An 18,330-nucleotide genomic window follows, 5' to 3' on the forward strand; every position below is an offset into this window, starting at 1 on the left:
ACTCAACTCAAGAGGAACTTAAGTCAAAAGAGAGTTTGTCTGAGGTAAGAGAAAACATTTTATAGGGGAAAAAACGACAATTGGTTATTCAGTAACCACAGGTGGTCAAGACTTCCATTTCACATCCCTTTTGACACTAGAACAACCATCTAAGCAGCAGAAGTAGCATGTAACCAGATGAAATGAATGCCAACATGGCCACCACAGAGTACCCTGGCAGCCTCTCATGCTGCTACTTGATTTCTCTTCAGACTTACTCTGTTTCCCTCTTGTGCTCATAAATAATCATGTTGACTGACATAAGGACATGTTCTGGATAGTTCTTTGAATTATGAAATAAATCTATCTATATCAGAACTATCATTAAAAATGAGCCAGAAATTATAGTGTCTCTTGCTTGTCTCTGAAAATCTGAAGTCACAGCCTCAAAACTCAGGTCAAAAAAAAAAAAACAAAAAAAAACAGACAGAGGGGACAAGAAAGTTTGTCCTTCATACACATAAAGCCCAGGACTGCCTTTCCACTCATATCATAAACAGACTTGCCAACCTTGTCTTTTACCTTTTTGAAGATTATATGGGGATTCTTGACAAGATTATGAGAGCTTCAGAGAAGGACCAACAGAATTAGTCTTTTTCATATTTATAATTATGTATCTCAATCTTATATTGACTAGAAATATATTTTATACTTATATGATATTATTATAATTATATATAATATTATTATAGTATAATATTATTCTGATCAGTAAGTAAAACTCTCCAAGAACAGGACTTGTAGTATTTATACCAGTTATAAATGTTTGGGGAGTTAGTCTTAGTTAGCCACTTAGTTTATTTCTCCAAAATATCAAGGCAAAAAACCCACAACTTCAGAAAGGAAGAATTCCATCTTTATCTGACCCATTTCAAACTTTAGCACTTGCATACCCTGAATATGAACATAGGACCCTAATTCCCCAAATTCAATATATGGCAGCAGTCATGAGGTGTACAGAACTTCTATCTCAGGAAATATTTTCCAACTTACATTTTATACTGAAAGCATTTCTCTATAACTTCAAGGCGGCATTAAAGGGATTACTTAGAAGTTTTACTTTGTCTCTAAACTATGTAGGCAATACAAAATGCAGACCTCTCAACATCTCTCTTTTTTATTAAAGAATGGAGTATAAATGTCACATATAAACCAGCAATGAAATCTGGTAACCTGTTTTTTTGGTTTCCTTAAATTCAACTCTATGATACAAAGATAATCAAACATTCCCTCTGTTTTCAAAGATACTGAATAGGAAAAAAATAACTATGTTACTATTGAAATAAAAGGACTTACATGAATATGACAATGGCCTAGTATTCAGAAAAAAATAAAGAATTTTGTGTTGAATAACAATTCTATGAATGTATTTAATCGTTTTGATAACTGGGTAAAATATATCTTAATCAGCTTAACAGCTGAATATATCATGGCTACTATAGCATGCTTTCTGTACTACATATTTAGTATATTCTACTTTAGTTCTAAAATTTTTAGAAAATCAGCATATTCACCATGAATAATGGCTTAACATCTTTGCTCAAAACATATTTTCTATTTAATCATCCATATAAAATTTGCTGTTTAATCAGTACTCATACATTGAGTATCTATTATATACTGGGTATCAGGAATACAACTATGTATAACATGTGTGTATATATGTATAACTGTGCCTTCAAGGAGAAGTACAGTGCATAGAAAGGCAGACATGTAGATACATAAATTATAACACAGACCATGAGAAAAGATATAAACATGTACCATGGATAAAGAACAGCAACCATTCTGCCTTGGGAAGTCAGGGAAAGCATCTGCTGCTGCTGCTGCTAAGTCGCTTCAGTCATGTCCGACTCTGTGCGACCCCATAGACAGCCTCCTACCAGGCTCCCCCGTCCCTGGGATTCTCCAGGCAAGAACACTGGAGTGGGTTGCCATTTCCTTCTCCAATGCATGAAAGTGAAAAGTGAAAGTGAAGTCGCTCAGTCATGTATGACTCTTAGTGACCTCATGGACTGCAGCCCCCAGGCTCCTCCGTCCATGGGATTTTCCAGACAAGAGTACTGGAGTGGGGTGCCATTGCCTTCTCCAACGGAAAGCATCTAAAAAGAAGCAATTTTGAATTCAGTCTTGTGGGAGAAACACAATTTACCAGGAAAGTAAAATAAGAAGAGTTTTCCAGGTGGAAAGAATAAGTTTGTGTCATTAGAGGTCACCTGGTATGTTTATGAATATGCATGAAAACCTTCACAAGACTGAAGCACGGGGTCTTTGGCAGGATGTGGCCAAAGAGGAGACAAAAGGCATATTTTGGTGCCAGTCTATATAGAGCCTTTATGTGAAGAGAGTTGTAGACTAAATCTTGTAGGCAACAAGGACATACATTAGTTTCCAAAGTGGGATAAATAATCCAACTCTTTTCTCAGGGAAACAAGTCTAGTGGAAGTTGAAAGGAAGATGGGAAAGAGGAGAGGCTGGAAATTTGAGATCATATAAAAGAAATCAAGAAATTTTTGAGGCTGGAACAAATTTAGAAACCAAGTAGATATATACAGTAAAAGAAAATATCAGTGTTGATGTTACTAAAACTAAGTTAAATCATTTGAATGCACACTGTATTAACATTAAGTACAGCAGATCTTAAACTCTGGGGGGGCTTCAGATCTACTTGAGAATCTGATAAAAATCATAACCCTACTCATACGTGTGCACACAGAGAATTCTCCATTTATCTTCAGGAGAGCCACAAACGCTAGTTAAGAATTTCTCCCCTGGATAAAGTTGCTTGAGGAAAGGAGTCATAACCTTATGAAATTTATTTCCATAGTGCACAACAAAACCTTGGTACAAAGAGGGTAGTTCATAGGTTTTACTTAGTTATACTGTATTCTCCATTACAAACTGGATTTCATTTTCATTAACATCCTGCATTGTAGCATCCACTTGTGCCAACTACAGTATGTATTAACAATTTAACATACTTTTCTCATATCCATCCTTGAGTGTACTTAAGATAGTTTCCCCTTTCTTCTAGCAATAATTATTTATATTCACTCTTTTAAATTTGTGTGTTTACGTTTACAGCAGTATTACAGGAAAACCAAACCAAGAAGCACTCCCCACATGAAATTCCCTGAAAGAAGGCAATGGTCAACATATTGAGAGGGGGGAAAAGCATGAGCACTGATGCAATGCCAAATGGGGAGTCTGACCTCTACCCTGTTGAGCTGCTTACTATCAGTTTCCCCCTTTCTTTTTCTAGTTTTAACCTTTGTGAAGGAGGCCAAGAAGTTATATTATTGCACATTACTAACATGACTCATAGTAGAGGGGAAAGAAAGAGGACTTCTGGATAGTATGATTTAACTTGACAAATAAGAGATAATCAGAATATTAAATGTGCGTGCATAATTGTGAAGAGCTTATAAAATTTAAAAGCATGAAATCCAAAGCCAGACCATCTGGGTAAACTCTGGTTCTCCTACTTACTAGCTGTGATCTGGAGCAAACTATTTAGACTCACTGTGCCTCAGTTTCCTCCTCACCTGTAAAATGGGATTAATGATATCACCTCATTGAATTATTGTGATGGTTAAATGAGTTAATATATATCATGTGCTTGAAACAACACACCTGTAAGAGTACTATATAAGAGTTAGCTAAAACATTCTTCTTGGTAAGAAAATTTTGGCACACAGTCAAAAATACTCAGAGAAATTCTGCCTTTGAGGCTTAACATTTGAATGGAAGTATTTAAATCTAATGTGAATTATCAAAGGACAGTGTTTATTTCACAGATATTAGAAGATAATCTGATTCTTCTTGTTGGTTTAATTCTATATCCAGTAATTCAATGACATAAACAAGTGGGTGCATTTCAGTACCAAACACATTTATGATGTGTAATCATTTCCTAGAGAAGTCCCACCACCCTACAAAAAATAAATAAATAAATAAAAATTTAACAGAATCAGAGCCTTTTTTTAAAGATATGAGAATGTATGAAGAAATGTTTTTGTTGGTGTGACCTGGTTCAAATTAACAGCACTGGCATCCTTGAAGTAGAAGAAGAGGGGCCACAAAAAATGTGATACCCACCCAAGAAGTCATGTTGAAAAGGCAAGGGTGGCCCGACTGGCAGCTAAGTGCCAGGTTACCTTGCCAGCATGCTGTTTCTGCTTATTTAAGTTCCTAGGAAGAACCTAAAGGCCTTATTTATTTGTGTGTAGTCTTCTGTTTAAGCTTCAGCCAAAGATACTATGCTGTCTTCTCCCTCTCATCTGTGAAATCATGGCTTCCTAATCTTCTGCGGTGATCCAGCCCCCAAGAGCAGGGGCCAGATAAATTATCCAGAGCTGCAAATTCTAGAATAGGATGTACAAGGGAATTACTGAATTATGAAAGCAACACAGTGACTGGGACTGAGTTAGGAATTAGTGCAGTTACATCAGAAATGTATTGTCTCTATGAAACATGCACTTCTGTAATATTCCCAATACTGTAAGAAATACTGAAACCCAGTCTGAGGGAAGCAAAAGTTGAAAAAAAAAAAAAAAAAAACACCCTGATTTATCATGGTGGAAATGCTCAAACAATGCTATAGCTTTCTCTGGAAAAATCAGAGTTTTATTACTCTTTATTAGAAATATAAAGATATCTAACTTTCTTGAGGACTAATTTTGAACATGTTAATATTATTCTTAGATTATGTTTTTCCACTAATTAAGTTGGGAGTGTCTCAAAAGCAGAATTCTTGAAAAACAAAAACCAAACCAAACAAAAACAGTTTAAGTATACTCCCTGCTGGAATCAATGTACTTATAAAGAATTCTAAGATGTTAGGAGTGAATCTTGTGTGTGACTATTAAGTAGATGATAATTACAAAGCATAGGACTGAAGCCAAACTACTAGAGGAGCAGATTGGTCACAAAGTGAGTGTAGGCACAATAGACCATGAGAAACCTACCATTGTATTGTGCTGAGAAGTGGGAGTCCTATGGCCACAAGTCTCTTGCGTCAGCAGAGAAACTGGCTGAAATTCCTCAGAGTGAGGCTTGTTGGGAAAACTCACATGCAAGGGAAGGTGAAAGGCTGGGAGCCCGTCACTCTCCTCTTCTTCCACTTTCTGTCTGCTTGTCACCATGGCTACCTCTCCATCTGCTTCCCCATACGGAGAGGCTGGTCGCTTGGAAGACATCCTGGAAGGAACAAAAGAGGAGAAAATAATGAAACCTCCACATAAATCCTTAATGCCGTCATTGTGTGGTTAGGGGCCATTGTAACAGAAATGCCTTTTTGTGCTGGCAGAGAGCAGGAAACCATCCAAATACCACTGCAAAGCACACACAATCAGAAACAATGGCCAAGCAGGTAGCAACAGAACAGTGCTTGTTTGTTGTGAGAATAATACACTAATATAGCACTCTCTTGTATTCTGGCTTCTTAAACAAGAGAATTCACCTAAGAACACTGCATAATGAAAGACAAATTCCATTTTAAAGCAAAGAAAAATACCCATCTCATTTTACACGTTGATAGACCTTATTGAAGACAGAACATCCATGAATAGCAAATCCTGCTGGCAGTTAAAAGAAGGGAAATAACTAAAAATTTTTTCACCAAAAAATAAACAAAGTAAATGAATGACTGTCATTAAAAAAAAATTGCATTAAAAGTAAGATTATTGTAAAATGTAGGAATATTGGTTATTGGCAAACCTCAGGTCACAGAACAAAAAGTTTGATATTTGTTTAAAGCTTATTAACAATTGAAGAAATTTTACAATCACTGTTAATCCTCAAATATTTAAGGACTTTTCTCTCTCATATCCCCAAATCACCCAATTTTGGCTTTTAGTTTAATATAAAATTTGAGGGTAGTTAAAAAAATGATAAGAATATAAAAATATTTCAATTTTATTTCTACAGTTTCATGAAATATTTAGCTGTAGATTCTCAGACTTATTTCTTCCTTAGAATACCTAAGCAAAGAAAAAATAAATTAAATAAGCATGTTTTGTTTTGACAAGCTAATGCCTATATGACAATACACTTAGATTTTTTTTTTTTTTTGTACTTGAGTCTGATTGAGAATGTTATCAGAGGTTAAAAATAAATGGCAAATATGTTTAGTGAAACATAAGACATATTTTCTTTTCATTAAATTTTTCATGGAAGCAGAATAGAGTTAAATTTTTTAATTAAAAAAAAAAGTCTGGTATTTACAACTTGATTTGACCTTGAAAAACACTCTAATTTTTGTTCAACAAAGAGTGTTTACAAAATCATCCATTCTTATTCTATACTACTGATACAGGAGACAGGAAAGTATGAACTAACTGCCACATCACTTCATTCATATATATCACTGATTTTTAAATTTAAAATGTACTACCAAATGAGAGGGCTCTAATCTCTGTTGAATGATGCTATTCTTTAGAATTTTTGAAAGACAAATGTATTTAAATGCTGGATATATTCTGTGAAGATATAATACCACAGTAGAAAAAATATAATACCACAGTAGAAAAAAATAAAGGCTGTGGAATCAGACAAACACAAAATAAAACACTGATTCTGCTACTTACTAGCTGGGAGACTTACTTTAATCTCTATTTCAGTTCACTCATCTTTAAAGTGAGATGTAATATCCACCTGTAATACTTTGAGAATGAACTATGTTCTGCATGAAAAATGACTTACAGAGCATTTTGCTCAGAGTGGACACTCAATAAAAAATACTGCTGTTTATTTCACTACCTTTAAAACTACAGTGTGACCCACCACCCTCAAAAACACAAAAACAACAGCAACAACAACAAAAACTCAAAAATGACAATGCAGATTGCATTTTAAGAGTTAAACTGTAAAATCAACATTGGATACACAGTCTCCAATAGAGAAATGTTCCTGGTTAGTCATACTTAACAATAAACTGATCAAATGTGTTATCAAGTGTTAAAGAAAGACTGTTATTAGCAGAAGTCTTGATCAGCAGAACAACACAGTTAAGAAAGGAAATAGTAGTGGTTACGAAGCACTGTTTAAAGGAGAAACAGACTGGGCCAGCACATGTCAGGTATATTTAATTATTTCTGATCTCATTACTAAGGTTCTTTTGGGCTCCAAAATCACTGCAGATGGTGATTGCAGCCATTAAATTAAAAGACGCTTACTCCTTGGAAGGAAAGTTACGACCAACCTAGATAGCATATTCAAAAGCAGAGACATTACTTTGCCAACAAAGGTCCATCTAGTCAAGGTTACAGTTTTCCCAGTGGTCATGTATGGATGTGAGAGTTGGACTGTGAAGAAAGCTGAGCACTGAAGAATTGATGCTTTTGAACTGTGGTGTTGGAGAAGACTCTTGAGAGTCCCTTGGACTGCAAGGAGATCCAACCAGTCCATTCTGAAGGAGATCAGCCCTGGGATCTCTTTGGAAGGAATGATGCTAAAGCTGAAACTCCAGTACTTTGGCCACCTCATGCGAAGAGTTAACTCATTGGAAAAGACTCTGATGCTGGGAGGGCTTGGGAGCAGGAGGAAAAGGGGAAGACAAAGGATAGCTGGATGGCATCACCAACTCGACAGACATGAGTTTGGGTGAACTCCGGGAGTTGGTGATGAACAGGGAGGCCTGGCGTGCTGTGATTCATGGGGTCGCAAAGAGTCGGACATGACTGAGTGACTGAACTGAACTGACCCCAAGTGTACTCTAAGTATGGAGAAAGAGCAAGGGCCTGGGATTAACAGTTAGAAAAGACTGAGTCTCATTAGAAGTGGTGAAGTGAAAGCCACTCAGTCGTGTCTGACTCTGTGACCTCATGGACTCTACAATCCATGGAATTCTCCAGGCCAAAATACTGGAGTGGGTAGCCTTTTCCTTCTCCAGGGGATCTTCCCAACCCAGGGATTGAACCCAGGTCTCCCGCATTGCAGGCAGATTCTTTACCAGTTAAGCCACAAGGGAAGCATAAGAATACTGGAGTGGGTAATCTATCCCTTCTCCAGTGGACCTTCCCGATCTAGGAATCAAACCCTTTTATCCTGCATTGCAGGTGGATTCTTTATCAACTGAGCTATCAGGGAAGCTGATGGCTGTCTCATTGACAACACTTTTATCTATCCCCAAATTGACAGATTAAACTTTATATGATAACTCAACACTAGAGATATTTAACTCCCATTGTTTTGTTTCCATGCTCTCCTAGTAAACTGCTTTTTTAAAAAAATTCATTTATTTTAATTGAAAGATAATTGCTTTATGATATTATATTGGTTTCTGCCATACATAAACATGAATCAGCCACAGGGATATGTAGCTCCTTCCCTCTCGAACTTCCCTCCCACCTCCCACCTCATCCCACCCCTCTAGGTTGTCACAAAGCACTGAAATTGAGCTCCCTGTGTCCAAGCAAACTTCTGATTCCCATAAAGAGAATGAAGTGACAGAACATACTTAAATACACAAAGTCTTTGAGAAGTGATTTATCACATTAAATCAATAAAGAGACTTTAATTATTTCTTGGTTTCATATGAAACTTGACTACAATTTTATTCATTTATTACACAAACCATATTATTTATGGTCTGTGTGGGATTACTATTCTTGCTGGAATTAACAAACTGGTATTTTGGTGCCTACCCCAGTCTTAAATACAGTCAGTCTCTCAACTGTCTGAAAATTTCAGGCTATTAGCAAGAGTCAGTTTCTGGGTTATCAAAAAGAAAAGTATATCAGATGGCTTATTTAATGGCCAGCTGGCTAGTTAATACAATTCTATGACTTTCAGAAGACATTACCTTTCTGCTGACTTCTACTTTATTAATATCATTATTAATAATGACTATGAAAATTAAAAGTCTTAAAGTAGATAAAAGGTATATAAGATAGATAGTTAAGATACTGCTATTCGCAAAACTTCTAGTTCTTCCAATATCTAAACTATTTTTACACCTAATTGGATAAACAGTCTCTCCATATACATATCATGTTATAGAGAAAAAATCATAAGGTCTAAAATACCAAGGAGTCATGGTGCTAAAAATCAACTGATTCTAAAATATTATATATTTTAGATTTATTTCAATTCCATTTTTAGAGATTTATAGAATGTTCTTAAATGTGTTGGACTTATAAGAGTACTGTTATGTAGCCCAGGTAAAAGATTACTTAAAGAAGTTTTAAATTACTAGAATAATAATGACTATGGTTATAGTTTAGTAATAGGCTAGAAAATGAGACAGAAGCAAAACAAAATACATAAATTATGTTAAGAGCAAATAACCTGTTGGTTGCATTATCTGTTTTATCTTCTAAAACTAATGATAACAAAATAACCAATACCATTAAATTCTTGATTTTTTTTTTTTTTTTTGTCTACCAAAGGGTTTTATTTTGGATAGATGAAAGTCTCAATTTTGAAAAAAGCATTAAGGAAGCATTGAAAATTTCCATGTCTTGTCTATCTGGGAAATGTAGGGTTCCAATTCCTGCAGCTCATACTACACGTCTATGTTACAGTGCAAGAACACCTTAGAACAACTTGAGGATCTAGGCTGGGGCATGCTCTACTATATTCATTCAGAGATGATTTTTGTCATTCCTGTGGTAAGTGCGAGATGGACAAGGAACAAAACTCAGACTTCAAAGAAAGTGACATGAGACTAACAATTACAATCTAGTGTAACACTAACTTCTAGAGTTAGTTTATAACTATACAGTTCATTTATAACTATAACAGTGACTATTATAGTTTATAAAGTAGTCTTTAATTCACTTCTTTGTGCCTGGACAAGAAAATCTTCTTCAAAGAAGTGATGTCTAATTCCAGGACAGAAAGGAATCTTTATAGCATCAACAATTCTTTACTCACATCTTACTATGTATAAGACTCATATCTAATGGGAATAAAAAAATGCAATTCAGGGTTTCTGCTTTAAAAAATTTATGAATTGCTTGTTGTTCAGTTACCAAGATGTGTCCATTTTTTGCGACCCCATGGACTGCAGCATGCCAGGCTTCCCTCTCCTTCACTATCTTCCAGAGTTTGCTCAAACTCACATTCTCAATTTTGAATACACATTGGAATTGCATCAGTTCAGTTCAGTTGCTCAGTCGTGTCCGACTCTTTGCGACCCCATGAACCATAGCACACCAGGCTTCTCTGTCCATCACCAACTCCTGGAGTCCACCCAAACCCATGTCCATTGAGTCGGTGACTCCATCCAACCATCTCATCCTCTTCATCCCCTCTCCTTCTGCCCTCAATCTTTTCCAGCATCAGGGTCTTTTCAAATGAGTTGGCTCTTCACATCAAGTGGCCAAAATACTGGAGTTTCAGCTTCAGCATCAGTCCTTAGGACTGATTTCCTTTAGGATGGACTGGTTGGATCTCCTTGCAGTCCAAGGGATTCTCAAGAGTCTTCTCCAACACCACAGTTCAAAAGCATCAATTCTTCAGCGCTCAGCTTTCTTTATATTCCAACTCTCACATCCATACATGACCACTGGAAAAACCATAGCCTTGACTAGAAGGACTTTTGTTGACAAAGTAATGTCTCTGCTTTTTAATATGCTGTCTAGGTTGGTCATAACTTTCCTTCCAAGGAGTAAGCGTCTTTTAATTTCATGGCTACAATCACAATCTGCAGTGATTTACATAGAGAGGTTTAAAAACTACTGCTGCCTGAGTCTCACTGCCAGATATTCTGATGCTATTGGTTTTGGAATGCACACGGCTTATCAGAAATTTCTAAGGCTTCCAGGTGATTCTAATGTGCAGTTAACAGGTGCTATTTGTTATTTGTGCAAATCAGAATAATACCTCCCACCCAAGATGCCCAAACTCTAATCTCTGAAACCAGTGAATATGTTACCTTACAAGGCAAAAGGGACTTAGTAGATACAATTAAGGACTTGGGATAAGGAGATTTATTCTGGATATTGTGAGTGGACCCAAAGTAATCATAAAGATCCTTATAAGGGAGGGAGGCAGGAGCATCAGAGTCAGAGAGAGTAATAGGAAGATACTATGCAGGACTTTGAAAATGGACTATGCAATCACAAGCCAGAGAACATACTCTAAAAAGCTATAAAAGGCCATGAAACAGATTTCCCCAAGAACCTCTAGAAAGAATGGGCTTTGCCAACACCTTGACTATAAGACTTCTGACCTCTAGAAACGTTAAGTGAATACATTTGCATAGTTTAAGTCACTAAACTTCTGATAATTTGTTACAAAAGCCACAGAAAACTAATTCACCACTATTTAAAATATATTTTTTCACACTAGGGATTTTCTCAATCTGAAGTCCTCCTAACCCATTTACACACTTTCTTGTTCCTTCATCTCATTTAGTTTTCTGCTCCAACATCATTTCCAAGCATTTATCACTTGCGGTATTTTAATTACTTTCTTTGTTTATCTATCTTCCTCACTGTAAGACTGAAGAAGGAAAACTTTAGTTTTGTCCACAGCTACTTTCCACAGCTACTTACTCAGGACTTAAAATCCTTTCTGAATATAGTGGTCTCTCAATCAATGTCTGTTTAATGAAATCTACTATTGAAAACTAGAAACTATCTTACTATTCTTTAACTGTAGATGGTTGTAAGATCCAGTCTTACAGGACATGTAGGCTTAGAAAATGCTCTAATGTCAGAAAAAAAGAAATCCAGCTCAGTGATAACACTGAATTTCTTTTTAATAATTCTATGTAGAGGATTTGGTAAACCTTGTTTATTTAGGTTTTAAGTACTTGTGGAAAAAAAAAAAAAAACAACCCTATAGTTCTTTCTAAAATGCAGTAAGTAGAATACTGTAAAAGTGAAGTAACTTTATAAAATACTACAGCATTAATTATTAATAGGTCTGTTACTGAAGAATCTCATCTACTTACTGCTTTAAATTTAACTCTTGTCTGCTTAGCAAATGTTCTTTGCTGCAATTTTTCTAGAAAATGATATGTACAATGAAATTTGTGTACAGACCAAGCACAAAATGGAAGACTCAGATTGGGAAGTGCTTTCTGTGTATAATAGTTACCCTTTAAAGTTTCTGTTTTTCTCTAAACATTTTAACCTTTGACTAGTTAATTCAGAGATGAAGTCCTAGGAAGCAGTGCCTTCTACTGGTTATTCTTTTAGAATGATAATATTATTTATTTTAAGGTTTGCAGTTATGTATAAAAATATTTTTAAAAATCTAGAAAGAACAAACTAAAATCCCAGCTGTTATTAAAACCTGCCCCAACCACCATAAATGAAGTGACTTTTACCCACCTCAGACAGTATCATCAACTCTTGTTAATAGACCACTTAAAAAAACTGAACATCGGTATCACCTATGACATTGATTCAACAACTTAACTATTTTTCTTTTTCTTATTAGTATCTATTACTGGAAAACAAGATTTTAGTAAACACAGGTCTACTGATGATCATTTCATGTGATTTTTCCAAGCTCAACAAAAATCTTTCCAAATTGTTCTGTACTTTTCCCCTAAATAATATAATCTGCTATATTGAATGAGTTACAATTAGTTATATAACCACATAAATCCTAGCACATAGTTGTCACTCAATTTATTTTTATATGTGTAAATGAATGGTCAGAGTGTCTATTTTGTGCTAGGCAAGTTACCTTTGTCTTCCAGAGGAAACAGGTAACTTAGATACAAAGACACTTCTGGTTTACTTTTAAAGAAGTAGATGAAAATAGAAGACATATATTCAGTAATTCATTCATTCATTCACAGAAACACATTTATGGAAAGACTATCATGTGCCTACAGATAGCAACATCATTAAGAAATCAAGAAAGAATAATTTAAGGTAAATGATTTTTTATAAATATGAGTACTATGGAGGATTGGAGAAGGCAATGGCAACCCACTCTTGCCTGTAAAATCCTATGGACGGAGGAACCTGGTAGGCTGCAGTTCATGGGGTCACGAAGAGTCAGACATGACTGAGCGACTTCACTTTCACTTTCATGCACTGGAGGAGGAAATGGCAACCCACTCCAGTGTTCTTGCCTGGAGAATCCCAGGGATGGCGGAGCCTGGTGGGCTACCATCTATGGGGTTGCACAGAGTTGGACACGACTGAAGTGACTTAGCAGCAGCATGGACGATAGATAATAGAGAGAGACTGTCCTGCTGAAGGGCTTCCCTGGTGGTTCAATGGTAAAGAATCCGCCTGCAATGCAGGAGATGTCTGGGTCTAATCACTGGGTTGGGAAGATTCCCTGGAGGAGGACATGACAACCCACTCTAGTATTCTTGCCTGGAGAACCCCATAGACAGAGGAGCTTGGTGGGCTCCAGTCCATGGGGTCACAAAGAGTCAGACACAACTGAAGCGACTTAGCACACATGCATGCCCTGCTTAAAATAATCAGGGAATGCTTCCTACAAATCAGAGGAACTGAACAGTGCAATGAAGGACAGATCAGGTGTACTTAGACACAGAGAAGAGGAGATTATAGATAGGAGAAATGACATCAGCAAATTAAAGAAATACACAAAATGATACGTGATAGTGAGTAGAACAGTTTGGTTCAAGCGGAAGATTCTACGAGGAGTAAAAGCCGATAAAGGTGAAAGGCAGAGACCAGATGATAATGATTCTGGTTAGATTTCAATAAGTGTGAATGGCTGCACCAAATGAGAGATTGATACTGGAGGTAGAAGGAAACTGGAGATGACTGCTGAGCTACACAATAACATAATCAAAATTACATTCTAGGAAGGAAGTCCTTCAGAAATCAGTAACTGATAGAAGCTTGAGGGTGGAAACCAGAGAAGGGGGAATGATTGGGTGAGATAATTCAAAGATAAACAGATTCCTTGACTACGATTTACAGAATGATACTGCTAATAAGAAAAATACATATTTTAGAAAGAAGGCCAGCTTGGAGGAAAATATTAAATTCATTTTAGAAATAAATCTTTGTTGACTGGGGAATTTTAAAAGGAAATAGCAGATAATCAGAAAATGGAGGACTTCTGTGTAACTAAAGTTACTTTTGTGGAATAACTAAGTCACTTTAATCTTTAAAACACAAGTTGAGCACTGAACAATACTTGTAATTATTTGTCACTGATTTCTTCCACGATGTTCTGATTCGGTATTCCTATAAGTCTTGATCTATAAAAAATAAAACTGAGTCATAAAAATGGTTAATTATCCTTTGTTACACTACTCGGTCTTCACACTATAATAAACAGCGGTGCAAGAGCAAAGCTGTCTCTCCAAGAGAAAAACAGAAAATAGAGCAGTGGGAGGGGGAGAAAATCTAAATTTTGCACTCCATCCAACTTTGGGAGACCGCTGTATGAAAAGGATAGAGCACAGAAGACAAATAAAGAGAAATCAAGTGATATGTGAAGAAATGTAATTATTCTCTAAATGATTCTATACAACTAAACATTCTGAGTATGAACTTTAAAAATTCTGGACCATGACATCTATCTAATTTAAAACTTCCATTGATTCCTCTCCTAAACATTCCCTTTTAATATCCATTCTCTCCTCCCTCCTCCCTCCCCATTCCATCCCTCTGATGGGGAACACATGTATACCTGTGGTGGATTCATTTTGATATTTGGCAAAACTAATACAGTTATGTAAAGTCTAAAAATAAAATAAAATTAAAAAAAAATATCCATTCTCTCACATTAAATTTTAAGCATGGCAGACAGAAAACATTTCAAAAACAACTGAAATATTTGAAAGGATGACTCCACTTTGAAGGGAGTAACAAACATGGAATATTACAAATACAATAAAAATTGGTAATCGTTCATATCCAAAGATTATATTAGTACTATTTTTCTAGAAGTTTTGCCAAGTTTTTCTACTAATTAAACTACTTGTTCAGGATATTTACCTTTACTTGTCTGGTTGCTTTTGTAACTAAGCTTGCTGTGAGAAGGTTATTCAAGATAAGGCATTAACCTCCATTGTTTTTCAAAGATTTTTTTTCTCAATAGAATGTTTAACTATTCTACCTGGGGAATCAACATTGACGTTTAGTGTGAATGGACAGGTTTTTACTCCTGTCCACTTACCAATGAAAATACTAACACTCCTTATAAACATAGATTTACATAAACTTAGCATGTCATTTCATTACAGAAAAAGATCAGTTTCATACTTTGTACCTATAAATCTCAACTACTGTTCTTCATATCTTATGGTATATTCTTTTTTCCCTCTTCCGTGTTTTGAACATCTTCGTTTTCCTACTAGGTTTAGAGTCAGCTTTGTGTATACTCTGTAAATTCTATATAAAGTTTGTAACCAAGTCTGTCATATATATTAATAATATTCAAAAATCTTTTAGATAGAAAAGGTATTTGTGGTAAATATGTAGTCTTTCAAATGTTTACATTTTTCTTTTTTCTATAAATCCTCTTTGCCATCAGTTTCTCTTGCAGATCTGGCCAATCTATGTTCTCTACCCATTGCTGCCCATGTACAAAGAACACATTTATTACATTGTTATTTAGAAGCATGGACAAGTTCATCAGATCCTGGCGTACACTATAAACAGAAGGAGATATACAGACTTCATAGAAATATAAAAACAGATGACACAGAGTAATAAAGAAGTCTAGATTCCCTTGTAATCTTTACTATACATGTCACCAGAAACTCATTTCTACCAATGTTTTCAAACAAAATTTACCACAACACTGAAATCTAAAATCAAAAGCAATTTTTGAGCTACTGCTACTTAAGAATAAATTTATTCTGTTCTAAAATATAATTTGAATTTACAAAAAATTTAATAAATGTTACAAAAGTTTAAACTGTATTTAAAAATTAAAACTGTGTTAATGAAAAATGTCATAGTCACAAAGAACTTTCAAAGTGACCAAAGTGGATTCCCATGTTTACCTTGTCATATGTTTGGTCCTGAGATGCTCTCTGCATTGAGACAAAGAAGCTCCTTATGCTATCCCTTCTCGCTGATAAGAAGAGCACCACTCTGAACTGTTTCTCCACCTTTCTGCCTTCTCCTTACTAGCATCTCTCTCTTACCGAATAACTTTCCCCAGCCTGTCCAGTCAGAGAAAAAGGAAAGGATAAGAAGAGAAAAAAATGAAGAGGTGGAGAGATTTCTGAGGAAAGTGTGGAAAAGAAAGAGAAAATTAATATGCATCAGAAGTTAGAGAGAAGGACTCAGAAATAGAACTTGATTCTTGTCAGTATCTGAAAGAAATGAGTTCTTCTTTACTAGTTGGACAAGTATATTTCAGAATTGAATAAACCGACCTAAAGTTTGCAGCAAAATAAACTTTAAAATGTACATTTGTTTTTGTATTCTAAAAAAGAGAGACAAATACCAAAGGTAAACACTTAATAACAGTTTATGACAGAAAAATTCTAGGCTACAATGATTCAGAACTCAAAGTTTGATTCCTTTCCTACTTTTCTTTTAAGATCTTACTAATTGTAATTACTAAAAACTGACTCCAAAGTTAGAACACATGTTATTAGATGAAGACCCCAAGAAAATTTTCTAAATAGAAGACTGATTTATTATGAGTAATGTAATAGCTGGGCTCTGGGGCCAAAACACCATATTATGCTTTAATTGTGCTATTTTAAAATTAAGTGCTTAAAACACAAGTATTCCTGATAAATAAAAAGCTATAAAGAGCATTAAATTTAAACTCTCTTCTAATCATTCTATAATGTTCTAATACTTAGAAAAAATAGAGTTCAGTATAAGTCTGTTTAAGACTGAAAGAAATTGGTAAGGTGAACTTTTATGGATCTGAGGTACAGTTACTTTCATAAAGACAAGAGGAAGTAAATGCTCTTATAGAATTCTAGATTCTTTAAGAAATTATCAAAAAATTTGTCATTTATAGCACAAGAATATGGTAATAAGAATTTTGTACTTTAAAAAGCCCTAACTTAGACTTATTCAATAATTGCTAAAATTTCGTTTCCTTACCTCAAAAATAGTAACACCTATATCTGAGCTATTAAACATTTGATCAGATTCTTTTTAATCATCAGATACACTAAATTTCAGCCAATCTGCTTAAAACAGGATAGAAAATGACTAAGACCTTTAAATGCTGAAGAGAAATTTCTTTTACATTGTAGGTAAAATGACCAAATTAATGAGTATGAAAGAAAAAAAAAAGTACTAATTTGTTGTGATTTTTTAAATTTGTGTATTGTACATTTGTCATTAATCAGAAACAAACAGAAAAAGAATGTTTAACTTTCAGCTACCTACAGTTTAAAAAATAAAGTCTTTTTGTTCTGATTATTTAAAAATTATTTGGAATAATCCAGCATTAAGATTTGTGGTTCTGAAACTTGTTATTAGAGTTAGAGAGGGTATACTTTTTAAGGAAATAAAAAGCTTTTTTCCATTTGAGCATGAGTTTTGCCTTTCTGACAGCTCTAAGTCCACAGGATGTGGAGGGATGATTTAAATTTTACATCAAAATTGTGACTGCACTAGACTTTTTTTCCCCTTTCTCAAGGGAGGCATTGTTCTTGCCTTTCCATAACCAGGCGTGACAGCGCCAGACTGGAGTCACACGGCTGGTCTCTGAGTCAGCGTGAAAGTGCTCACCTCCTGAGTTTCCCCAGATGCTCGGCTCCTTATGAGTCTGAAAGCTGAGCACTGAGTAGCCACACGATCCATTCCTGGGACAGATAGAGGACTGAACGGGAAAATCTAGGGATTAACAAAAACTCTCTCTTCCTACACACATTGTAAAACTCTCATTAATAAGAAGTAACAACAACAACAAAAAGTACCATTTTTTAAAATCAAAAGTTGAGACAGATTGTTCAACAAGTAATTGTGTGCTTTGAGTTAAAGAAATAAGGAAAGTCTAAAAAGTAAGAAGCCTGTTGAATTTTTCTGAGACACATGGTGGCCACATGTATAAATTTCAGGTTGTACTTAGCTGGACAGAATACTGAAAGAATAACATGGAGATGTATATCCATTCTCAATATCTCGAAGAAGGTAATCTTTAAAAGCTGTATGTAGAATACCTGAGAAGGGCAATTTCTTTTGCTCGCTATCAGAACAACTGCTGTGAAACAGGGATTAATTCAATTCCTATTGTTCCATCCTTGACCTTGTAGAGAAGTCTGTGTCTCGTGTATTTAAGCAACCCTGTGTGTGTGAGAGAGAGACAGAAACAGAGAGAAAAAGAGATAGAAGAAGAAAGAGGAAGAAGAGAGAAAAGATATTTACTGATATTAACTGACATTAATACTCTTTTGTTTTTTAAATGGAACCT

General features: G+C 35.2%; 1 protein-coding gene across 19 annotated transcripts in view; it reads right to left on the reverse strand.

Annotated features, from left to right (window-relative positions):
- Positions 1-18,330, reverse strand: part of SOX5 (SRY-box transcription factor 5) — a 1,156,954-nt gene that overhangs the window by 405,635 nt on the left and 732,989 nt on the right. For 17 of the 19 annotated variants that reach the window (XM_045165614.1, XM_045165607.1, XM_045165602.1 and 14 more), the window contains one exon: positions 5,007-5,238. In XM_045165614.1, coding sequence (XP_045021549.1) covers positions 5,007-5,237 — 231 coding nt within the window. In that variant the 5' untranslated portion in view covers position 5,238. The remainder of the gene's footprint in view (positions 1-5,006; positions 5,239-18,330) is intronic. The other 2 variants (XM_045165617.1, XM_045165616.1) reach the window with 1 other exon arrangement.

This window comes from Bubalus bubalis, chromosome 4, assembly GCF_019923935.1.
Source record: "Bubalus bubalis isolate 160015118507 breed Murrah chromosome 4, NDDB_SH_1, whole genome shotgun sequence".
In the NCBI taxonomy this organism is placed as follows: Eukaryota; Metazoa; Chordata; class Mammalia; order Artiodactyla; family Bovidae; genus Bubalus; species Bubalus bubalis.